General features: G+C 39.3%; 3 protein-coding genes across 4 annotated transcripts; all 3 read right to left on the bottom strand.

Moving 5' to 3' along the window:
• Positions 1-1,640: 1,640 nt before the first annotated feature.
• ccdc106a (coiled-coil domain containing 106a) lies at positions 1,641-4,939 on the bottom strand. The gene is made up of 8 exons (XM_083900618.1): positions 4,825-4,939; positions 4,250-4,319; positions 4,067-4,165; positions 3,741-3,962; positions 3,575-3,631; positions 3,172-3,438; positions 2,865-3,032; positions 1,641-2,440 (listed from the first exon to the last, which is right to left on the bottom strand). The coding sequence occupies exons 2-8, from the start codon at positions 4,317-4,319 to the stop codon at positions 2,124-2,126; spliced, it is 1,200 nt and encodes a 399-aa protein (XP_083756744.1). The 5' UTR covers positions 4,825-4,939; the 3' UTR covers positions 1,641-2,123.
• Positions 4,940-7,431: 2,492 nt separating this feature from the next.
• LOC310929154 (C-Jun-amino-terminal kinase-interacting protein 3) lies at positions 7,432-21,796 on the bottom strand. 2 transcript variants are annotated; one of them, XM_083891871.1, is made up of 28 exons: positions 21,683-21,796; positions 18,384-18,749; positions 18,102-18,296; positions 17,890-18,010; positions 16,964-17,034; positions 16,801-16,865; positions 15,883-15,955; positions 15,637-15,809; positions 14,598-14,857; positions 13,735-13,792; positions 13,432-13,584; positions 13,287-13,329; positions 13,055-13,179; positions 12,883-12,936; positions 12,379-12,510; positions 12,153-12,285; positions 11,085-11,171; positions 10,952-10,999; positions 10,660-10,801; positions 10,466-10,508; positions 10,275-10,355; positions 10,120-10,187; positions 9,809-9,957; positions 9,547-9,718; positions 9,058-9,171; positions 8,862-8,960; positions 8,657-8,746; positions 7,432-8,542 (listed from the first exon to the last, which is right to left on the bottom strand). In XM_083891871.1, the coding sequence occupies exons 2-28, from the start codon at positions 18,480-18,482 to the stop codon at positions 8,424-8,426; spliced, it is 2,967 nt and encodes a 988-aa protein (XP_083747997.1). In that variant the 5' UTR covers positions 18,483-18,749; positions 21,683-21,796; the 3' UTR covers positions 7,432-8,423. The 2 variants fall into 2 exon arrangements, with proteins under 2 accessions (XP_083747997.1, XP_083747998.1); XM_083891872.1 differs by having other exon boundaries at positions 15,637-15,806.
• A 2,924-nt stretch (positions 21,797-24,720) lies between these two features.
• On the bottom strand, positions 24,721-25,155 carry LOC310933018 (uncharacterized protein; the record flags this gene model as incomplete). Its single annotated transcript, XM_083896441.1, has 1 exon — positions 24,721-25,155. One exon carries the CDS (start codon positions 25,153-25,155, stop codon positions 24,721-24,723), a length of 435 nt encoding a protein of 144 aa, XP_083752567.1.
• Positions 25,156-26,151: the final 996 nt, after the last annotated feature.

The following is a 26,151-nucleotide window of genomic DNA, read 5'->3' as shown; positions in this document are numbered from 1 at the left end:
TCCTCCACATGAGGGTCATAGGGGGCGCTGGTGCCAATCTCAGCTGACATAGGGCGAAACGCAGGGTACCCAGGACAGTTCACCAGTCCATCACAGGGCCACATATAGAGACAAACAACCACTCACCATCACACCTTTAGTCAACATAGTGCCTAGTGTTTGCATAATCCCCAAATCTGCATGTGTTTGGACTGTGGGAGGAAACGGGAGAATACAGAGAAAACCCACACACACGACAAGAACATGCAAACTCGATGCCAAAAGGCCCTTGTTCAGACAGGTTTTCTTACTAATTTAATAGTAATTTGATGAAAAAAATAATATAATCAAAACCTTTTGTTTATATGAGTAATGTTGATCATTTAAATCCATCCCAATAGATCATAGCAGGACAGTTCAATCACAATCTTTACTGAGAGTTAATAATAAAAAATAAAAAAACAGTATTTTTTAGAAATAAAATGTTTTAATTACATTTTGTCATAACAGCACAGCCTGTGACTCATAAGCACTTGTTTTCAGTGACTAGTGATGTTGGGTTTTTAGAGTTTAATAAATATACATTTTTCGTAAGAAATCAAATGCATCAGTAAATCTGAGTGTCAGTATACATTTGGTGATTAACTGCCATTGTGCGAGATTACACATTTCACTTAATATACATAAATACGAGACATACAAATTAGCCATTGTTCTGTAAAACACTGCAGTCTGGTTTGATTTGTAGTCTGCTTAGAATTTAACCTACCACACACACAAACTGGAGTATTAACGGTTAGAAAAATTGTCTTTTTGTCACTGCATTCCACAGTAACCCTAATTTGTTCTGTTAAACACGATCTCATCATCGCACTGTACTGGCATAAACACCACACACTATCATACGACATAATCAACTTGTCTGCTGCTTTGAAAACATTTGACATGCATTTGCAGCAGGACGCTGGGAAGCAACAATACCTCTGCAATGAGTACAAGCCAGCTGCTGTCACAGAACTCTAAAATGTACAATAGATTGTAAGTTTTCAACGTTTTTTTCACAAAGAACAAAAAGTTTCACAATGTTACAAAGTGTCTTACCAATAGTGTAAATGTTCTGTACCTCATTTTACAAAGGGTTTTACTATCACAAAGTATTTTCAAGAGCTTGAGTATCAAGGAAGTTACATTTATTTATAGTGCAGAAAATTACAAATGGTGCTGATAAAATATCTAGTGTAAATAATGCAAACAGTGATGCAGTAGTATTCTTTTTAACCAAAAGTGTCGGTTTTTGATTTTTGATCAAATTTACATGGCTCAAATACATTTGCACTACATAATGTTGATCCAGTCTACTGCAGTCAGTTTATGATCTCATTCATTTGTTCATAAACTCAACACAACTCACATTTTCTAATGCAGGGAATTACAAAAAACTGCATTACGATTGATAATATAATTACAATGTGACAAATAATTGAAGATGACACAACGAGTTATACGAAGAATTGCTGAGCGTTTCTTAAAAGTATGGCAAAATGTATGGGGTGCAGCATCACGCTAACATACCCAGATTGCCATTAGCGTACTTATAGGACACTAAAATAATGCAATAAAATTGCAATGCATATAAATAAGTTAGATTGACAGGTCCCGAAATGATGTAGACAATCAGTTAATGAATATCTGGCCTCAAACTGACTCTGACATACAGGAAAAGATGCCTCTGTAAACCTAAACTCTAAAACACATATGAGCTTCTTTGTTGACACTCATTTAAGGACGGTGGAAAAAACTGAATAAACCTAGATGGTAAAACACATTCTCCTTCTCAAATATTATCTTTTGCTCTTTTTTCAGCTGCAATATAACGACAAAAACAGTGAGTATTTGTCAAAGAAACATGACGCACGTGATGATATCGATAGTAAGTAAGTGAGGTGGGACAAGTTAATTTATCTGAAAAGGAAGATCTCAGCTGGAGATCCAGGAATGCTGTGTGAAGGAAATAATACTTCATCCCTCTGCACATCTGTGTGCCTTGGGGGAGAGCTGGCCTGCTGCATTTCCTCTCCTCTGTTAACCAGCAACATTTTTTTCTGTTTTCATGAGACACTTCTCGTCCCTCTGTCTTTCTCTCTTCAGTGTCTGAACCTGTAGGAGATGGGCAAAAGCAGGTTATTCTTCTTCAGGGCCTGCACCCTGCTGAGCGTCTCTTCATCCAATGCAGTGTAGCAGCGCCGGGCATAGTCCAGAAGCTTCTCCTTGGATGGGTCAAACTCACCCACCTCTGCCACCTTTTCTGGGGCCACTAGAAGCAGTTCAGCGATGGGTGTAGTGGAAGCCACCGTGTTCCGGTCTACACCGTGGATTTGAAAGGCTTTGGACATGTTTTTCAGACGCTGGTAAGTGAGCAGGATTTTCTTGTAGCGAAACAGCACTCCAGCTGCATCTTTGACTGAAAATAACAATCGACAGAGACTTAACAACCGCCACTCCATCACAGAGTATCATTAAAGCTGTAGTTTGTAACCCTTAAATATAAACAACTCTCTGTTACATTTACACCATTGTCAAATAGGTTTACACAAAGCTGATTAAGTCCATCAGCTCCACAAGACTGTCTCTGTTTTTCAGTGTGGTGGTGTTTATAGATTGTGTGATCGTGCATTACCCATGACACACAAGAGCTGATTTGTTTCAAGTCAATTTTTCTGAAGTAAATTTGACTGCTCAGAAAAAAATGGTTAAGTAATTTCATAGAATAAACCCCTCTTGGACTAGCATACAAATTATAGTTATAAGTTACTGTGAAAAAACAATACATTATTTAAGTAATAAAAAAAATATATTATAACTAAAATTTGAAGTGTGTCATTTACCTCTCTGCCGCTCTCTAGGAGCTCGGAAGACTCGTCTTCTCTTTAGCTGGTGTCTGCTGTTGTTAATGGTTTCTGGCAGACCATCTTCCCCTGATATCATCTCCTCCTCCTCAAGGAAGCCATCTTGCTCCAAGTATTCATCAGATTCTCCCAGGAGTGAAAGAGACTCTATTAAGAAACAAATTAAATTATTTCCTAAACAAAAGACAATAGATAAAATATCCACATGTATAAAACAGCAATTACAAAAAAATTAATTAAGGTATCACAAAAAAACATTATGCCATTTGATTCATATTACCTGTACCTAAGTTTCCATGTCCACTCATTTCATTCATGGCTGACCTTGTAGCACTGTTGCCACTGCTGCCAGCTGTTGTTGCTGTCGTACCATGACTGTGGCTTTGCAAGAGGGCCTGTGATTGTGTAGAGCTGAACAATGCATTCATAGAGGCAAGCTGATTGGTTAAAGAACTGGAGACGTGGTTTTTGGAAGGCACCATCGTCGGAGGACCTGGCCTTCGCTGGATAAACTGACGTGGAGGGAAATGTGATGTGTCCGACTTCTGTTGCTCTGTAAGGAGAAGACAGCCATAGTAACTGAGAATCTGAAATCTTAGATGATTAGACGATAACGTTGCTAAGCTATATCTACTTTAGATTGAAAAGTCATATTTTATGCATAATAGCATTAACATGTTTGTTTTTACCAGCAGGGCGTTCTTCCTCTCTTCTTGGCCTCCAGTTAAATCGCCTGGACTCATAACCTATAGAATTATAAACAAAAATATGTAAGAGTTTTTTTTATATATATTCATAAACAACCACAACACAAATTGGACAGGTTATAATCTCCCACCTGTCCCCATCCCTCACCATTATTGTACTGACTCTGGCTCTGCTCCTGTCCCTGGCTTTTCGTGGAAAAGATGAAGCGGTCCAGCTGGCACCGGAGGAAATCCCTCTCCTCTTCTAGGTCTTCTATCCTTTTCTGAAGCCAAGAGTTTTTCTCTAGAGAGATCTGCAGCTGGGTCCTCAGGTTGGTGATCACCATGTACGAGTTGTTGACTGGAGACGGGCCACCTGATGGGGGTGAATCTGAGGACAGATGGGCCAGAGGTTAAGTTTACAAAATGTGTGGGGAAAAATATATATTAGTGTGCAGTTCCAAATGAATATTTTAGCATTCATCTGTTAATTACCATCAAAATTCTGATCACCCTGGTTGAAAAATCCTTGCTGCTCAAAGTTGCTCTCCTCATAAGGTATTGCAATTTCATAGGCATCCTCATTTTTTGGAGCTAGGGAACAAATATGCACAGTCAGGACTTCATGGGCTTGATTTAAAGACAAAACAATACTTGGAGCTTTGAAAAAAACCTTACTCTGCAGGTGGAGTGAGGCTGCGTGGCTCTTAGATGTGGAGGCAGCATCACTCCTGTTTCCGTCCTCCATCTCAAACCCAGACAAAATGTTAGATTTTTTGTATTATTATTATATATGTATATATTTTTTTAATAAATATCATCAGGCTATCAATATGGACTGGAAAAATACAATCTACACTAACGCAGTGCAGAAAAAGAAATACCATATTTATTTATTATTGGGTAAAGCTAATCATTGTATGTTTCATAATAACAATCGCATTTTATGCAACCACAGAGTCAACAAACCAAAGCTAACATCAACCTTTGCTTCTCCGGTTACATGTACATAGTGAAACAGTTGTTGTTTTTAGACAGAGAACTATCGTGTAGCGGCCTGGTATCGTGCTCACAAGAGATCGACATTAGCTTCACACTGTGTTAGCCTCCTGTAATGTTAGCACAAATTGTAGCTGCGAATTTAATATTGAACAGTCCACATTCTTTCTTTACAACCCATTCCTAATTCCGTCTTTCGGACACCAACAGAATCGCCGTGCTATATGCATACTCTGCAGAAAATTGGTACATACCACTTTACGTTTGTAATAACTGAATCGTGCACATGTAATAAGTCGTTATTACTCTGTCATATCTCCATTTCTCGGGTTCATCTGCTAGCTAACAAGCTAACAATAACAATTATCGCTTTTTTTTTCTTTTTTTTCTCTTTTTTTCTTTTAAACAACTTCCTGCGTCATTTCCGGGTGTTATCACATTAATGACCGTCCACAGAAAGAAAGACACTGATGGGAAAAGAAGCACTTTGGAGGCTTCGGTTGTAAATATGGGTGTTTTGTTTTTGACAGACGAGTTTAAAAAAATAATAATAATGCATATACGTTGTATATGTAAAATATTTTAATTTCTAACCCGGAGAAACAGTGGTGCGCTTGCTATAATAAAACTAACAACAATTGCATTGTTTAATGATTTATTTTATGTATACTTCACATAGTATCCTAACCGTAGGTATTATGAACAGCTTTGTTCTATTCTAGCCAAAGATATGGGGGGGGAAACACATTATTTCAGACTGTTTACCTGTCTGCCATAATTTGTATCCCCCCCATATCTTTGGCTAGAATAGAAGAAAGTTGTTCATAATCCCAGAGGTTATAGAGTCGTATGTGAAGTATACATGAAAATAAATCATTTGATGATCAGGTTTCATCTGTCCATTTTGAGGGGGGGGGGGGGGATACAAATTATGGCAGACAGGTAAACAGTCTGAAATAATGTGTTTCCCCCCCATATTTTTGGCTAGAATAGAAGAAAGCTGTTCTTAATACCAGAGGTTATAGAGTAGTATGTGAAGTTTACATAAAATAAATCATTAAACAATGCAATTGGACATTTTCAGATATCATGATACAGTATATATAATTAGTGTTGCGACACATAAGTGAGGAACAATAACGTCAGTGTTACCATTTTATTCCTCCCCCCTCCTTCTCTGTTTTGTTTTGCCGCTGTGTTTAGTCAGTGTTGCGCCAGTAAAAGTGCAGGACAGGTAGAACAGGTGAAGAGCTGGTGTCAGGTTTCAGTGTCGGTTACTGGGCTGATCAACGACCTCAAAGCTTGTGTCATACACAGCAAATATAACACGATTTTTTATTGTAATCACGTCAACATTCGAGATATTTTGTGGACCAGAAACACACAGGTAAGTGTTTGAAGTTGTTTCCCAAAATAAAATGTCCTTATTATATGTAATATAATATAATATGAAGACTTTGCTGCTTTGTTGACTTTAGTTGGGAAAGGTGCGGGAACCTGTTCCTGTTTTGACGAGCACTAGTGTGTGTGTGTAAAGAAAGCATAGCACAGTAAATGTGTGTGTGTGTTGTGTGTTATTTTTATTTTCTTTTAGTTTATGCTATCGAAGTAAAAGTTCAGTCACCTGTGAATGGAGCACATTATTTTGTAAATGTCATGACTGTAATTTAAGATTACAGCAGCCCAATGTAAAATCTGAAAATCTTCTGCATGCTACCAAAACGTTTGATGATATAATCCCTCACTAATTACAAGAGATGTGTTCCATTGTGATATATAGTTCCATAGACTACATAAAGGGTCAAATACTGGAACAATAACACATACTGTAATTTAACTCCACCTTCAATGCCTCTAACAAAGCTTCAATATATACTTTTTGAGATATAATATTCTAAATATATATATTTTTTTTTTTTGTCTAGGTCCATAAAAACATTGAATTTTACTTGTTTCTTCAATTTTCACCGAGCAACCGACACTGTAATTTAATTATCAATATCAATTGATTTGAAAATGTTTTATCATAACCTTTTTTGGCTATATCACCCATCCCTGGTTTCAGTTTTTTTTTTTCTCAGTATTTTCATTGTTTGACATGAAGAACAAACATGTGCATAAGAAAATCACCCTCACCCTTTACCTTTATTTTTCAGCCATGGCACCAAAATATGACGGGTTGTCCCACTGTAAACTGGCCCTGGTGTTTGCTGTGCTCATGGACCTGCTGGGCGTCATATCCCTGCTGCTGGGTGTCTTCGCTCCCCTTGAGGTAAAAGGGCAAGACTTTGGCGATCTGCTCGTGTACTCGGGAGCTCTGCTGGTGCTTCTGTCCCTTGCAGGCTGGGTCATGTGGTACAGTGGCAACATCGAGGGTCTGACCTCCAAGAAGGAGTCGGGGATGATGGGTGGAGCTGTGGACCGCCTGGCTCGCTCCCTGAGTCGCAGGATACGTCTTCCCAGGACTCACAGCAGTCCGACATAAGAAGTGGAGCAGAAAAGCTGACTGAATTTGACTGTCTCATTCATGACTGTACCAAAATAAGCAGCAGGCAAAACTGCCTGAAGCAAAGCCTGTTGCTGCTGTTGAATGCTGCCGTCACCTGTCCTGTAAAGTTGACACAAAACATCATTAACAGACACAAAAAAAACCTGCCAGGGACCCTTTGTTTTCATTGGGAAATCTCTGGGATTTTCCATCCTTTTAATTTATGATGTACGTAGACAGTATTCCAGATTATAATGTACTATTCACAATAATAGATTCCAATATATGAAGATTAAAAAAATGAAAGCAGAGTTTTATTTTGTTTATTTATTTGTGAATCATACCCGCATGTCTTTTTCTATCTATGTTTTGCATCTCTGTACCAGATTATGGCAATAACACTCATGGAAGTTACTTCATTAACAATGGAGACCAATTTTAATGATGACAATAAGAACGTTTGAGGCACTGCAGAGTCAACACCAATACTCAAGTCTTGAGTATTGTGACACAAACTTGTAATTGCACATAAACACAACATAGAACACTTGAAGAATTTCCCTTCTTTATATTACAAAAGATAATGCAAGACACCAAAGACATTTTATGCAATTCAGAGATGATCAAGAGCTGATGGAAAAAAATAAATAATCTTTCAGGGCAGGAGCTAAAACTCTTAATTTAGAAGACGTACATACATTTAGAATGTGGTTATTTGTAATTACACCACATACAATGTGGAAGTGTATAATGTGAGATAATACTCATAACAGAAAATGCAAAAATACACATTACAAAAGGTATCGCCAATCTCAGTGCAGTATCATCAGATTAGAGATTAAAAATGTCTGATTGTGTTTGAGATGGGACAAGAATGAGTTGTTTCAGTTCACAGTTAAAAGCAATCAGCACACAGCAGCTTCAGGAGCAGCCACTAAATTACACTCAACTCGATGACTGAATGATGTATGACAGGCAAACCTGGAGCAACTCTGTAGAATGATGATATGAACCATAGCGCTGCCTGTTCTTCAACAAATACAAATGTACCAGAGAAATCTACATTTTTCAAATTTATTATAAGGAAAAAATTATCCATAAACAACCCAGGAAATAAATCATAAATCCATTCTATAGGACTGATTATAAATAGATGAAGGCACATACTGAATATATTCTATTCAAAGTATATTCACCAAATGAATGGGGGGTAAACAAAGATGAAAGTTTAAATCCTACATATTCTTTTAAAGGATACTTTCTATTGCTGCCACATTGAGATGTTGGTTAATTTCATTTCCTGAAAGCACCATTTCCAGTATTGTGTGTGTGTGGCTCATCTAGTGTCCGGTCTCTACACCTGTGTCAGAGGGCAGGGCTGGGTATAGACGGGGTGTGATTCTGCCAAATGATCATGTGACTGCGCTCAGACCGCTGAGGTGTAGCCTGGGACAACTCATCTGATGCGTCACCTCCATCGTCCCCTGGAAAAGCAGAGGGCTTTGTAATGCAGTTTGTAAACTAAGCACTTCTAAAAGTAATTAATCTAAACAAACAAACTCAACAAAGGCAAACAAACTTCCCATTTTTCAACTCACCAATACGGAAGTTGATGTAGCCCTCTCCTCCGCTGAGTATGAGCTGAGAGGTAGTAACAGTGCTGCTGCCAGGAGAGGTCATCAAACAACCTTTAAGGCACAGATTACACAGACGCAGCAGTCAAGGGCAGGTCTGAGGGAGCGGGCTCACCGAGTCTTAAATAATGTTAAGCAAACTCAGTCATTTTCCATATTCAATTCTTACCAGGTGCAGCAATGATAAATCTGACAGCTTGTCTGTGTCCATGGTAACACAGTTGGGCTGATGCAATGGAGCAATATGGAATGGAAACAGCTTCTGATGCTAAGGACAGTTGTGAATGAATGTTGGTGAAGACTTGATGAAGCACATTTCACACAATGACATTTTTAAAAGCCAATCGAGTCCAAATAAAACATACTTATTGATAACGGTATGGAGAAAATGGCACCACCTCCGGTGCCTACCCACAGACGGCCAGAGATGACGGCGAGAGACGAGATCTGGAGAGGCGACAGCGCCAGGAAGTGATGGCCTACACAGGGAGACAAAAATGTTGTTTCAATTAAGCTTGAGCATGAATTACATTTCTGCTCTTTTTTCATATTGATTATAAATTATTATTATTATTATTCACAATATCATATTGTAATACAGAAAGACAGACCATGATATCCTCACCCCCATGGGTGATGAAGATGCAGAATTTTTGTTTTCACCCACACTATCACCCACATAAGCCATGAAACTGACAGTTCATTCATTCATTTCCAAACTGAATCTTGTGAAGTAAAAAATTTGACAATAACCCTGAAACAGCAGCGATGTCAGTGGTTATCACCACAGTAACAAAGATAATAAATTGCTTATTTTAATATAAATTCAAAATAAAAAAAAACTGCTTCGGCACCTAATGTTTTAGTGACCAAAGCTGTGAAATCAACTTCCTGTAGCGGCCGTCCAGTGAACCAGTCGAACAGCCTGAGGATTGGGTCAAGCCGACAGGAGGTCCACACACCGCTCCCACCAGCGCACAGGAAACGGACCTGCTGCTCGCTGCGTTCAGACACTGGGAAAGTTTGCTGTCGAGTCAAATGTGGGATAAATGTTGCTGAGTAATGAAACGGTGTGAGAATGTGACACAAAAAAAGGTTAACTTCATTGTTTCTCACCTCAACCTTCTTGCTGTTAATGTCAACAACATGGACTTTGTTCCAATATCCCACCCATAGGCGGCCATCTTTTGCAAGGCAGCAGCGAATGGGCTGCAGAGGGTTTGAACCAAGGGGAACCACAGAGTGTGACTGCAGATTCCATCCACCTGTTTATATATGTATATGTAAATATAATAATATACGTGTATATATATATATATATGTATATATTTATTTGCTAGTTTTTGCTTTTGATAGTGTAATTATTAATTTAATAAAAGGTGCCACGGCGTCCATCTACATAAGCATAGGAAACAGAAAAGAATTACCTGAGCCGTGTGAGAAAAAGGCTAATGTCCCGTCAGCTAAACCAGCTATAACTTGACTCTGGCAATACCTGTAAGAATGGATCGAGTATAAAGGGCACAATAAATGATTAAAGGCTTTGGCTGAAAGAGCACAAAGAATAGGGCAGACAACTCACGTGAGTGAATAAACTCCCTCCGAGAGGGAAACGGACTGCTGACAGCGCCTCCTGCCAGCAGAGGCTGAGTGTATCAGTATACTGGGAGAATAAAGAGTTGGGGAAGAAAAAAGAGAGACAAAGACAGTGGGTCAAAAATGCTTTGGCGACAAGTATTTCACTTAGAGAGCTGCTTATTCAGCAGGCACTACCTTCCTTCCTGAGTTCCAATCCACACAGTTCCTGTTGTGCCACCTGACAAAACAAGACAAGAAAGACTGCGTCAAAAAAACATTTTAAGCATCCAGTGTTGACCACTACGGTATGAAGGGGAAAATGTAAGTAAGTACTAAATACATTAGATTAGACATGTTGTCTGAACGGAGCCCATCGCACTGGCACTGACCTATGGGAGGCACAGCACAGAGGCAGAGTGCAGGAGCTGTGGGAGGGAGGCTGAACTGATCCAGGACTGTGTTGGACCGCGCTGGATCAATCACTGTAATGTCACTGCTGGAGGCGGGGCCCGAAACTACCCATACTGAACACTAGCAGAGGGATGAACATGGGAGTTTGGAGAGATGAGTGGCGTGAAACTCGTGCCTGGACAGTGTTAGTTATGGTTTGATGTGCGTGTACGTGGTGATTAGAGTGCTAGTACTACAGTTGATGTTTAACCACGATAATGACAGACTCACTGTGGCCTCTCCCGAGACTTCAGGTGCGACTGAAACTGCACAGTTCAGCTGAAACAACCAAACGGATAGTGTTTAAGTGTGGTCACTGGCAGAAAATGAAGGTTTACATGAATAAGGTGGTGGAAAGAGTTACCTTAGCAGTGGAGTCTCTTTGATCCAACAACCTGAGCTGCACTAGAACGGGCACATCTTTGGGCTCTGGAGCAGGTTCACTGGACTCCTTTAAAAAGACATTTTATCACCTTGATATTGATAGGACTGTGGTTGTGTACATTATGTCTGGGTAACTTAAATAATCTGTAGTAAGTCTCCAGTGGAGCTTGCTCAATATTAACAGCAGAATGGATTAAGTGCAGCTCCTTCTCTTTGGTTTGGTAAAAAATAAATGGTGTGAAATAACAGAAACTTTAAAGCGGACCAAGACCGGAAGTTCCAATTAAGGCTGTTTTTTGGTGTGCATCTGCGTCATTACCTTGTTTACGAAGCCCTGAAGTTTCAAAACAAACAGTTCAGCCACTGCTGAGAACGCGGTGTTTTATTGTAATCTCGGGCTCAGCGAGATCTCTGAGAAAACCCGGTCCGGTTACGAAAAACAGCATTTCTCCTGAACAGCAGATCGTCCTGCTCCGGGCACTAGTCCGGGCACATCCGGTTGCGTACATTGAACCGCAGAAGAAGAAGAACATCTGTTGTGGAGGTGTTTCACAAGCGACAGTGTCTTCTGACTCTGGGTCAAAGTCATAAAAGGGACTGCGGCGGGGAGTCGTGACGAAGCTATTTTTAAACACTGTTAAAACAATGTTTTGATAATGAGGAGCAGTGCATCCACCGTTCCAGAGGGGGGAGCTGCGCTTCTGAGAGCGGGTGTGCTGAATATGTCACTTCCGGGTATTGGCTCTACGCTGGCTGGCCAATCACAACACACTCTGTCTTCTGGGTGTGAGATTCATGTCTGAAATATCGCGGCTGAGCAGAGCGTCAGAAAAGACAAGATTTCTATCGGCTCGTTTACAGCAACTAGGAGGTTATTGACCATAAAAATAAGTTAATGTATGTAAATAGACCTCCATGACTAACATACATGTGCAACAGGAGCACTCTATGTGAGCTTTAATCAAAATCATGAAAGTCTTCAGCTCATTTGTCTGATGTAACAGTCCACCCTCAGACCATCACCTTCCATCGTACACATTACTATTACCTGTGTGTTTGCCAGTGGCAAGCTCCAGCCGTGTAACTGCCGTTTTCCCAGAGTTCCCCAAATGTGGGAGCGAATCTCCTTGTAGAGCTCCCTCCTCCTGGCACGAGGTGAGATAGCAGCAGGAGCAGCAGGCCTAGAGCGAATGATCCACATGTTAATCAACTTTACTGAGCCATTTCTTATGATTCAAGTGTGACATGGCTAAAAAAAAAAAGAAGCTGCTTACTCATTCTGACTGACAGCCGGTAGCTGAGGAGACCTTAGAGGGGAGCGAGTGAGTGATGAAGCTGGTAAGGTGAATGCAGAGGCAGGAGGTGGGATTAAAGGTTCCTTGGAAAGGCCAAACAGGCGATTGAACCTTAGATAAAGAAACAAGTAACAATACTGTTTATAAACCATAAGACTTTTCCCTCTCAGGCATATATTGCTCATCTAACATTGATTACTCTTTAAAACACTTGCAACCAAACAGTCCTTTTGTCTGTGCTTTCATGACAAATGTTCCTGTTCCTGTTCTCTTTAGGTTTTTATTATTAACAGATGGTCAGGACAACCCAAGGAATGTCCTCGTTTCCAATTTACCTGAGAGGTTTAAAGAGTCTCTATTCATAACCACAATATTGCAGTGTCTCAGTACAGCTTTGTTTGGGTGGTTTTGTCTTCTAGACTCAGAACCAGACAACTGTGGTACAGTACATTACAATGAGATAATGATAACACAAACACTTACCTTCTCCAAACACTTGAACTTTTGTCCCCTGTTAACTTTTCTTCCTTTGTTGCCCTATATTAAAAAAAAGAAACAATAAATGAGACCAACATGGCTGTGTTAAACCAAACCGTTTCTTAGATTTAACAGAACAGCAATAATAGTTGTATTTATTATTTAGGCAAACATTTACCTGACTGTCTGACTATGTTTGATTGCTTCCTGCAGCTCAAAAAGACGGTGCTTATACTGGTTCCTCTCCATGACGACACGAGCCATTTCAGAGCGAGAGAATTGGCGCATGGACGTGACGGAAGCCTGAGTGAAAGATTCATTCTATTAAATGGGGAAACGTACACCAGGTGCTTCACAGCACACGTGAAGGAGTCACCAAGGCAGTAAAAATGACAATAACTTTCTCTTACATCAGAATCCTCCGACTGACATGTTTCCAGTTCTTTCCGAAGTCTGTGAAAGACAAAGGATGAAAAACAAAAAAGGTATTTATAATAGTTATGACCAAAACTTGACATTTTAAAGAGGCACATTTTCAAGAACAGCAAGCCACACCTCTTAGTTTCCTCCTCCTTCTCCTTTATCCGTCCCTCTAATCGAGAGACCGTTTCCTGAAGAGAAGTCACTTCCAGTTTAAAAGCAGAGCGCTCATCGGTCAGCTCGACCACCCGAGATATCAAAGCCTTGCGGGCAGCTTCTACTGACCCACTGAAAAGAAACAAATCAGAAAACAGCAGTATTTTTTTTTTTTATTATTTTGTGTGTTTCTACAAGAGGAAACAGTGTCAATGTTTGGGAAATCACCTGAACATCTTAAAATCGCAGAGACAGGGAAATTAAATGAAATGCATGACTCACAAGTTGACTTTGAGTTCTTCACACTGAGAAAGAATCTCCTCAAACTGGTCTGCGCTGCCTACACAGGGAAAACAGAATTTAAATGCGAGAACTCTGCTGGTGCAGCTCTGCAGAAAAACAGAGCGAGTACCAACATCAGTATTTAGCACATGGTGAAAACAGTAAAAGAGGAAACCTCAAAACAGAAACCTTTTTCACTGCCCCACTTTTTATAAGCAGTGTATAAATAGTTTCCTACTTTTGCCGACTGATTTTCAGAAATAAACTCATCACCTCCTACATCTGCAGTCACTTGTGTCTGTGATCATTTTAGAGCTGCAACTAACGATTATTTTCGTAATCGATTGATCTGTCGATTATTTTCTCGATTAATCGAATAATCGTTTGGTCCAGAAAATGTCAGAAAATGTTAAAAAACATTGATCACCCTAACCCTAACCCTCTCGAAAGTCTTATTTTGTTCACAAACCAAAATGATTCAGTTTTAATGATTTCTTTGTTATGTGGAGCAAAGAAACAAAGAAAATATCCACATTTAAGAAGCTAAAACAATCAGAAATCTTGTTTTAATAATGAAAAAAGCTTCAAATCGATTATCGATTATCAAAATAGTTGCCGTTTAATTTAGTAATCGATTAATAATCAATTCATCGATTAATCGTTTCAGCTCTAGATCATTTAGTTTGTGCTTCATGAGCTTCAAAACACAACATTGGTTTAGTTGTTTGCATCTGCGGCCACAGGAATGGTCAAAATAATAATAAAGGCACTCTTTACGGGGTTAGCATTTAGTATAATCCATAGATCGAACCATAGTTTGAGAATGTTCATCAACTACGTTATAATAAACGTCTGTAAATTACCTCTGACACTGACTCCACGGTCCACGCTCTCCGCATAATCCTGACTCAGCTCTGACAGTTCCGAAAACACAGAGTCTGTGTTGCGAAGCTCCCACTCCAGACCATCGTCTTCCTTGTCCTCCTCCTCCTCTTCCTCCTCATGCCTGCTCGTTACATCTCCGTTGTGTTCCGTCTCCTCCACCTTCATCTTCATCTCGTCCTCCAAGCTGGTCTCGGACTCGCCGTTTGGAGACTCCTCGTCGTTAGGTCGAACAGGAGTACTGACGATGGTAAATAAATGAATAAGAAATGTGACGCGGTATAAGAACATTTGCTGCGCCATGTACATACAGTTAGGCCCATAAATATTTGGACATCGACACAGTTCTCTTTATTTTGGCTCTATACACCACTACAATAGATTTGAAATTAAACGAACAAGATGTGCTTTAACTGCACACTATCAGCTTTAAATCAAGTGAATGGTGTAGGAATTACAACACTTTCTATATGTGCCTCCCACTTTTTAGGGGACCAAAATTAATTGGACAATTGACGGAAAAGCTATTTCATGGACAATTGTGGGCTATTCCTTCATTATTTCATCTTCAATGACACAGGTAAAAGTTCTGGAGTTGATTCCAGGAGTGACATTTGCATTTTGAATATGTTGCTGTTAACTTTCTATATGAGATCCAAGGAGCTGTCACCATCAGTGAAGCAAGCCATCATTAGGCTGAAAAATCAACACAAACTCCTCAGAGAAATAGCAAAAACATTAGGTGTGGCCAAATCAACTGTTTGGAACATTCTTAAAAAGAAAGAACGCACCAGTGAGCTCAGCAACACCAAAGGACCTAGAAGACCACATTTATAACTCAAATTAAAGCTGAAAGTGTTCAGTTAAAGCACATCTTGTTCGTTTCATTTCAAATCCATTGTAGTGGTGTATAGAGCCAAACTAAAGAGAACTTTGTCGATGTCCAAATATTTATGGGCCTAACTGTATGTGAAGGATGTAGATCTAGAGCATTAACTAACACACATTGGTTGACGTTACCTTGCATCCACACAGCCATGAAAGCCTGCCAGCTCTGGAGTGGAGCTAATGATATCATTGACAAAGTGATCCGTGGTGGACTTTACTGCAATATCAATCGCCTTTTCCTTCTTATTTTTGAGTTCTTCCAGACAGGGGGGGCCAGAGTATGAATACGGTCTTTGAATGACCTGCTGGAGAAAAGAAGATCAATGCAGCTAATTTCTATGACAAAGTCTTGTGTTTATAAATATGGGAATGGTTTACCTTTTCATTAACACGGGAATCTAATAAAACTTGATCGGATGACGAGTCGTGATTCTTGGGACGAATGTGATTCCTAAGTAGAACCGTACAGCGTTAGTTGTAAAACATATCACAGTATCAAGCAGTATTAGCGTATGTTCCACTTTCTTGCAGCACCCTTATTATTACGGACATACACTCTGTGAATTATGGTCAATAACCACTAATAACAAACAAAAGATTCCATTTCATCTTAACCTTTTACACAATACAAATGAGAACAGAAAAAATGTCTCAAATTGTAGTTTTTAAGTTATAGCATACTATAGTTATAGCTACAGTACATTATTGTACAATCATATGGTTTGTTTTGTTAAAATGTTACTTTAAGTTTTAAGTTTAGTGTAGAATTTCTTGACTGTAGTCATAATCATAACCCGTTTCTGCACATTTCTGCACTCCTGTTATATGAATATTGGGCGTTAGTTCCCAGACATAAGCAGTAGATGGCACAAAACTTTGAGTCACCACGGAAGGATATGAAGGTGTAACTTGATCATATGAATGAAGAATGAATTTACTTCAGAAGATGTTGAAGAACATTGTCGTGTTTTGTTGCTGCTTCCCGTTAATTATAGTACCAATATATATTCATTGCGATAAGTTGAGAAATATTATAGTTTTTGTATCAGTTCGTCTCCCTCTCATGCAGCCGGTCTGACGTTTCAACAGTGCAGGAAAAATCTTAAGCTTCATTGACATTTCAGTAGCATGAGTTTGAAACATTATCCTTTATTAACTGTTTTCATTGCGTGTATTTACATCTCATTTTGCACCTCCTTCAAGCATAAAAAAAACCTATGCTTGTATAGGTGTATATGTATAAAATAATACCGTATAAAAAATAGATTTCTATTAAAAAAAGAAACTATGAACAACCTTAAAGGAGAGTCTCTTTCAGAATCCTTTCTCTTTTCCAGAAGTTCTCGATATGTGTTGGTCAACTGAAGGAGATAACGGAAACAGAACAATGACCAAAATAAATATTGACCGTCTGTGGAAACAACAGCACACCGTCGTACGCTACACAGCACTCACTGACCTTGTTGTGCGTAAGTCTCAATGTGCTCAGTTCTCGACTCAGATTGGCTTTCTGCTCCTCCAAGGTCATCACTGTAAAAACACAAAACACTTTGTCATCATCGAGAAAACAGGAGTTTGACTTACCCTGGAATTCCACTGGACGTGGAACGGCCGCGGAACGGCAGCGGAACGGCAGCGGTGCGGTCGCCGTTGCAAATCGCTTCCATTCTAATCAATGAGAGCATTCCCACCGGCCGCGCTGTGGCGCGTCTCAGCAGCGGCCCAGAAGCGGCTCGCAGCGCTATCTATAGGAATCAGTTCTATTTTTTCCGTTGCCGCTGCTGAACCTCGTAAATTTCAACGAAGCAGATCGCACAAGACAGGAAGTCTGACACAGAATCAAAGTAAAACATTTCCGCCCCCCTTTCAAAATAAAAGACAATACGCAGGTAATATCGCCTGTCACAACTTCACATCAACATTACATCGTGACCGGTGCTGCCAGGTCAACAGTCAATTAATCAGAGCGTCTCGGAGAGTCATAATGAACGACGAGAGACTGATTGTTGAAGTGGAGAAACATAAAATAATTTATGACACCAGATCAACAGTTCTTCCACGTCGGAGAATGGAAAGAAGCTGTGTTGTTGTTGTTTCCTTTATACACACAGTCTATCGCTGGATCTCGCGAACTCGCGTCCGTTCGAGATTATCGCGCGGTCTTCCGTGAATACCGCCGGCTCCCAAGGCTCCGCCCCGCTGCCGTAACGCGCCCAGTGGGGTTAGCCGCCGGGCAGAGGACGAAGCAGAACCGCGCCTATGCCGTTCCGCGTCCAGTGGAAATCCGGGGTTAGTATCAGTGAAAACTGAACGAACAGCAGCGCCCCCTTCAGAGAGATTTAAGCTCGTCGTGGGATTTGTCACAGTTGCTTTCGAAACACTCACACTGATCAGCTTGTTCTCTCGCTTTCCTCTCCAACTCTCTCTCTTGTCGTTCTTTCCCTTTCTCCCGCACCTTCATGGCTCTTCTCTCTTGTTCAATTTGGTCATCCAGCTCCAGATATCTCTACAAAACCAAAAAAAGACAATCTAACGGCACGCAGCCAAAATCGTGCAACATGACATGACATATCTCTTCATTTTAATCAATCCCACACCTCTTGACTTTCTTTCCTTAGCCCTTTCTCTACTTGGTATCTCTGCAGCAGTTCTTCTCGCTCGGCTTTCTCCCTCTCCGCCTCCTCCTCTCGGTCTCTGAGCTGGGTTTTGCAGCTGGCCAGCCCCTCCAGCACCCACACAAATATGGGTACCAGCGACTCCACCACAGCTTCACCATGGGTCTCAATAACTGTCTGGGATTGTGAGAAACAAAGTGTGTTTAAACACATTTAATAGTTATATACAGACGCAATAGCGGTATAGAAAAGAAACGGTCTTACCTGTAGTTCTGAATACAGTTTTCCAGCCTCTTCACTGACAATATCGGGGTCTAACTCCACCTCCCCTGACCCACACAGCAATCTCTCGTTATACTCCATCAGCAAAGTAGGATTATCTGCTGTACTAACTGCCAAAACGTTTTTTTTTTTTTACGCCAAAGGTGAACAGTTTTACAATCGTGTGTGGAAAGGTAGCTCTTCTGACTGCACCTTCTCACCAACTAATACAACTGGTTTATACAGATTTCTAACATTTTTGCCAACACCGGCACCATCCATCCTTATTTATGTCCCATTTGTACTCAACAAGAGCAGCATCCTCTTAGCGTTCATCTGTTGTCAGGAGGCATCTTAGCTGAATCCATGCTGCAAAAGAAAATAAGAAAGTAGAATTATATTTAAATCTCTTCCACACACAAACTAATGTTTCCCTTTGTTTCCCCCAAATGATGCGTGTGGCCCTGTGGTTAATTAAACAGTAAATAAAAGCAAAGCATCTGCTTATTAAGGATGACATTTCAATACCAATGGCTTTTAGTCATGGTACACACAAAGAAGTCATTCATTAAAGATTGGTAATTTGTGAAGAGTTCAGGCTGAGCAATACAAACATTCTTTAAAGCTGTAGAGTTCAGTCAGTCATGCTTCACATGCCTGGATTTATTTCCCCTTAAAACCAACGTGGTCATCAAACTAAAGAGAAGTTAGTTTTGACATCAGATGTTCAGTGAATTAATTGTCTGCCATTAATGGATTTTCTCACACGCCGCACATTTTCTTCAGTCAAATCAGTCATTTAACGATCCAAAACACGCAATCTTGAGATGCCACCCCAATTTTCAGTTACATTTGATGGGATAATTTACTTTAATTATTCAGAATAGAAAAATGACTATATTTATACGTCTTGTGGAGGTTTTGACGGTCCGTCACAGATGGTTCGTCTTAAAACAGTTAATATAATCACTGACAAGTTTTAAAATGCCCTTTGACATTTGACCTACACATGAAAGAAACAGTAGATCTTTAGGTTAAACATTTCTGTGCCTCTGATAAGCACTCTGATAAGTTTTTGTTTTGTTTGGTAGTTTGTTGTTTTTTTTAACATCTTTAAGACCTTGTCTATTATAAAAACGGACTTTTTCAGGACCATTAGTCTTTATGGGGACCAAAGGGTGAGGATGACTGGAAATCCAACACTGACGCCGTCTACAAGACGGGTATGAGCTGACTCGAGCTAGGATCCTACAATGTGTGCAGCAAGCTGTTCGAGATCTTTTATCAGTCAGTTGTTGCCCGCGTACTGTTCTGTTGGTTGGGACTAATGAAGAAAGCTGGCTCTGTGATTGGACAGGAAACATTTGAGGTGGAGACGGGGACATCATCATCATCATCATCATCATCATCGTCCAACAGACTGTTGGAGGGACCATGACGAGTCTAACCTTTCCTGCCTCAAGCCATCACACTATACAATAACTCAACTCTGTCTGAGAGAGAACTGGTCACTCTGCATTTTAAACACGTTTGCATCCCGGTCTCTACAGCTGCACAACTACTTTCTACTGTATAAATACACATAACATACATTCAATTATAATTGTATATTTTACAGTATGTAATATTATGTATGAGTATGTAGTCTTCAGTTAGCAACAACAATGTTTATTTAGTGTGTCCATTGTAAGTTATTGAGATTATTTACCCTTTAAGGTATGTACCATGAAAAAAGCAAATAAAAAATTATTTCTTTGCATTTTGCATTATTTTATTTTTATTTGCTTATGATAACAATAACGACAAACTAGACCCTACAGTATTTCAGACACAGGCCTCTACCAAACGGTTGAGACGTCTGTTCATAATAAACCTGGTTTTCATAATTCATAAAGTACAACATTCAGAACAAGTCACATTAGTTACTCATAAGTGTTAGTGAGTTCAGCTTGATACCTTTTTCAATGAGATATAGTGACTTAAAGTGTGCTCGACCAAATGGTTGAGTAGCACAGTAGTATTTCACTTTTAATTTAATGATGAATGAATGGTTTATTTCGGACTAATATACATTGAGACATTTACATGTTCATTTCACAAATAATGGTAAATAAAAATGTCCGAAAAAGGAGAAGGCTGAAGCCGAGGGCTTATTATAGCCTATCCTTTGCTGTATCCTGAATTATATTCAAACAATATGGCATCCGATGGATGATAATACACAAATAAGAAAAGAAATATATAAAAAAGGAAACAAAGATAAATGTATTGCATTATATAACAATAATAATACTATATTATATACTAATATGGGGTCTATTGTGGTGCTATTTTAATGTTAATATAGACTACCAAAATAATTACTAAATAGCTTTATAACTGTTTATCGTTTTATATTTAAACATTTTTTTGAAAACAGCTACAAAAGAGCTACACATTCTTAAATCCTTATCACAGCAATTCCATAGTTTGACACCTTTCACAGAAACACAGTTTTCTTTACTTTTAGTTCTTCCCCATGTCTTTTTAAACATACCTGTGTTTCTTAGTTCATATTTACTCTCGTGAATTTCGAACAGCCTCTGAGAACATCTTGAGAGGAGATTATGATGTGCTTTGTATATAATCACTAAAGTTTGAAGATTGACTATATCCCAGAATTTTAATGTATTCAAATGTATAAATAAAGCATTGGTTGGTTCTAAGATACTCTGCTCCCATAATTACACGTATTATTCTTTTTTGTAGTAGGAAAATGATTATTGATATGATATTGACTGATAATTTGAGCCAAATGCAAACAATTTCACCTAAGTTTCTCATACTGGGACTTTAAGGTGATTTCTTTGGGGGTTAAAAACATGGTTTGTTTCTTCATGTTGTATTTTGGGATATTGTTTTTGTTTACTGTCCAAATCAAATCCTTGCAGTGTCCTTACAAGAATAGCTGTGCAAACGTGTGTGTCCAGTAAAGTAGACTTATAGCACACACAGACATTAGCATAGATACACACACACACACATAGCATAGCCACAGTTCCAGGTAAACACACAAACAGGTCAACCAAAATACAACAATGTAAACGCAAATAATTAGCCTTATTAACCCTAATCAGCCTTCTCGACTAGGGCAAAACGAAAGGAAGACGTTGAAAGCTGAACTGACAGACAAGTATAAATAAGTAACACAAGTGACAGTGGACACCTTGAAAGTATTCTGGCTGCAAGTTTACGACGTTGAAACTTGGCCAAAACACCCGGCAGAGATGTCGCGCTGCTCGGCTTCCGTGTAACAAACTCACCTTCACGCCGCTCCGGCTGCTAACTTTCAATTCTCTGCCTGAAAAACACACAAAGTTCCGCCGTGTTTTTTTCCTTCTTCAGGCACGATATCAATTACACATACGAGAGGTTTCAGAAAGGGGGAGGAGTTTGGTTCGTGGCGTGACGGGCGTGCTGACGTCATTCATCTGACCAATCAGAGAGCCGATGCTGTCGCCTGTAGCTAATAGGCGACACGTGGAGGCGGGACTAGTGTAGTTTTGTTTTCACAGGGGAGAAAAAAAAAAAAGTTTCCTGAAACTTGGAACAACATGTGACCAGTGTCAGGTGATCAGACTGAAGCCCCGCCCACTCAACCTGTCCAAATACCTCACATACCTGTGAGGAACCTTCCATCTGTAAAGTCATATGATTATGATAACGACGTCAGCGAGTTAAAACGTTAACAGTGTTTGCATTGTGGCGCCAGAAGTATTCAAATTACTCAACAGTCGTGGGTTTATAAGCAGAAAGAACTTTTTAGTTGACCGTTTTCAACTGTTTCTAGGACTGTAGTTGATTAATTCATTTGAATATAACGGCTCATTGAATAGTTTGCTGGTGATATTTGTATTAAAATGTTGCTCACGATTACCAAAAATTGCCATCTTCCTCTTCTTTTGTCCAAGTAACAGCGCAACGTTTTGAAAAAGAATTAGAAATTAAAGGTGCATAATAAATAATATAATAAAGTAATAAATCAACTGGCCATAAAATCCTCCTAATATGTCACAGAGACTCAGGAATAATGTTCAGATAACAAACTGAACTCACCAACAACAACAGTACAGACAAAATATTTGCATTAAAAACTATATTTTGCAGACTGCAAATCATGTTTTGGCATGTGGCGCCACCTACCGCCGTCTACCAATCATTGCAGTCAGTAGAGTCTCAGCTGCCCAGCAACCACGGGTTGCCAGTTACGTCAGAAAACTAAAAGACCTTGGTGATTTTAATTTGAATTTGAATGTAGTAACTGTTTTTGGCCACATTCTTACATACGGCACCTTTAACTAAATGTTTCAACTCTACTATATACACCTCTGGGTTGTCCAATTTACTGCAAAGTATATCATCATCTATAGCTCTAATGCAATCATACATAATCTAATTGTAGGATTTTGGTTTATATGATAATCAATATGAAACCAGCTCAGGCAGAAGTTGAGGTGTGACTATTTCTCTCTGCAGGAAACTACATTTACATTTAACAAAGTGAGGAATGTCCCTGGTTGAAGTACAGTCTACTGTTGTCCCAGCAGATGGAGATGTTAACACAAACTCTCCCCCCTGTTTAGATTGTAGGTTTGTGTTTTGTTGGATTGCACTCGCCAACCTTTGATAGATATGCTGCCCCCGTCACACGTTTGTCACAAAAGAACATATTAATAAATTCCAGAATTTCCCACTTAGGCGCTTTTGTGTCTCCACTACCAGAGAGGCCTGGGAGCCTGTGGTTACAGAGTGTGTGTGTGTGTGTGTGTACGTGTTTTAAGGAACCAACCTTGTGGCAAACTTCTGTATTTCCCTTTATTTTCACTTTCTATCTTTCACTTGGCCACACACAAATGCATGCACATTTCACATAAAGTCCTTTATTGCATACATTACATGATCTGTCAGTGTTCCTTGTTGCTTTTGTCTGTTAATAATTAGGACAAAAGTTAAAGTCAGTGCTCTTAGAACTAATACATTAAAGTGCAAACATCATTCTATGTATACATATATTGTAGCTGTGTAGATTATATATATATGGATCAATAGCAGGATGAACTGAAAATAAAAAAGTACTCATGAAGTAGAAGAATGTCTCAATCCAACGCATTATACTATTTGTATATATGTATATGATACTATTCTACTGGATTATGAATATAATCATTTGTAACCCATTGATGCTGGGTGACTATACACAGATTATACACAGTTTATTGCGTCACAGAACAACAAATCACAATAAATCATGTTTCATATGAAGCTCATGTGTTAGGAAATTCCCTTGAATTGTAAGTGGGGTAGTGTAAAGTAGAATAACATTGAAAGAATACTTTATTTATGATATAATATATATTGAAAGAGGAAGAGGAGAGCAGGGGTTAGATTGGTACTGGTGTATAGTATAGTAGAGAAAAATCTTATTCATCAGTTTATCATTATATTGTGCAGAGGTGGAAAAAGTACTAAAATATTGTACTCAAGTAAAAGTACCAATACTTTGATGAAATATTACTCAAGTAGAAGTAAAAAAGTAGTTCATTTTAAATGTACTTTAAAGGTGCCATATGTAAGAATGTGGCCAAAAACGGTTACTACGTTCAAATTCAAATTCAAAACACCGAGGTCTTTTAGGTTTCGTTTTCTGACGTAACTGGCAACCCGTGGTTGCTCGGAAGCTGAGACTCTACTGACCGCAATGATTTGTAGACGGGCGGTAGGTGGCGCCACATGACGCCAAAACATGATTTCAAAACATAAACATGATTTGCAGTCTGCAAAATGTTTGTTTAAATGCAAATATTTTGTCTGTACTGTTGTTGTTGGTGAGTTCAGTTTGTTATATGAACATTATTCCTGAGTCTCTGTGACATATTAGGAGGATTTTATGACCAGTTGCTTTATATTTATTACATAATGCACCTTTAAGTAAAAGTTACTTAGTTACTTTGCGTGGGGTGTGAGGGTAGTAGAAATATGACAAGGGCTCAGAAATCTAAAACTATTTTGGAGCTCACGGAGATTACGTCACGTGATAATCACATCATCATTCGTCTGGTTCTGGTGTATATTTTCCCCCTGTAGATCTTCATTGTGCTGAATTTAAATGTTTTACTCAGTAACAGATAGGATTTATAAAGTAACTAAGTACAATACTTGAGTCAATACGTACTCAAGTAAAATACAAAATCCTGATTTTAAATTGTACTTAAAAAATACAAAATACACAAAAAAAGTATTCAATACAGTAACTTGAGTAAATGTATTTCGTTACTTTCCACCTCTGATGTTAGTGTTACGTTTACACTGTGACCTTTTTAATAACCCTGTCACTCTCCACGAGCACTTCTTTCCCTTCCTCTCTCCGCGCTCGTCTCATCTCTCTGTCCTTCTTGGTCAGAAGCTCGTACGCCACGATGCTTCCCACCACCGCGAAGCTGACGGCCAGAATCACGAATCCCAGTCCCAGCAAGTGAGAGGTTCCCTGTTTGGTGTGGTTGAGTTGGTCGTACAGACCCACGGCTACGCAGCTGAATCCGATGACGATTTTCCAAAAGCAAAACGCCAGCATGCAGGATCCGCAGGAGAGCTCAGCACCTCCCGTGACCACGGTGATGCCCGCCACCGAGGTGACCCCTTCTGGTAAAGTCAGTGTCTCGGACTTGAGGTTGTAGGTGACAGAAGAAGTGAGGTCCGGTAGCGCTGAGGGGTCAAGGGTTTCCATCTTGGCTGTCATGGTTGGTATTAACTCCTCCGTCAGGTGGTCGGATGTCATTTTGGAGGCACAGCAGCGTCGTCCTGTTCGTTACTCCTATCAAAGAGTGTTGATATTTAAGACAGTTACATCGCAGTGCAGGAACAACATAGTAGTAGTGTGGTGATAAGTTTTAGAGCCATTTCTAAAGTAATCACCAAGTCAACACTTGGTAAGTGTAACAGGGTCAGTTACTACAGCATATTTGTAACATACTGTAATTCATTACACCTGATATTTATTTTATATTTCCTTTTCATGTTATAATTACACAAAACGTGTGTATAGTTTTATTTTGTATATTTTATCCTGACACAGTAGGTAAAGTTCGCATGTGGAACCTTTGTCACTTTTCTGTTCCCCACGTTCACTTTTTCCAGTGCCCATCAGGTATTTATGTGCGTGTCTAGCCCTTACCTCTCCCCTTTTGCCGCTGCACACTGTGGGAGAGGTACGTAATGTGCGCTTATGTGACTTCCATATTGTTTAGCATTGTCATTATGCACGTATGGAGATTGTCATGCTAAACTTGACATGCTGTATCTGTTTATTTTATATAAAGGGCACATTTTCGCTGTGGTTCACATGCTGATGGAAGTTTCTTTTATTTACCCTGTGTCAGAAATAAACGGAGACTGCTCCAAACGATATCCATCGAGTGACAAATTCTTCACAACGCAGACAAAACTACACCGGTTACATAAGCACAATGGAAAATGTGCATGTGAAATGAAAGGCAGTTTATTATTGTGTTTAATTTACAAACATTTTCACGTGAAGGTATTACACTGATGATAGCCGAGAGTAATTCTAATTACCAAGCTATTAACTGGTTATTACTTTGGAAATAATATAATATTACTGTAATATTATCCCCTCATTACCACCCTATTGTCATTATTACCATGCTTTAAAATGCATGAGAAATAAGATGGAATTGCCATAATATGACCTCCTTTTACATATTACAAAATCATT

This window comes from Microchirus variegatus (assembly GCF_963457635.1).
Source record: "Microchirus variegatus genome assembly, chromosome: 1".
NCBI lineage: Eukaryota > Metazoa > Chordata > Actinopteri > Pleuronectiformes > Soleidae > Microchirus > Microchirus variegatus.
The sequence above is the reverse complement of the archived record's forward strand: the minus strand, read 5'-3'. Positions and strand labels throughout refer to the sequence as shown.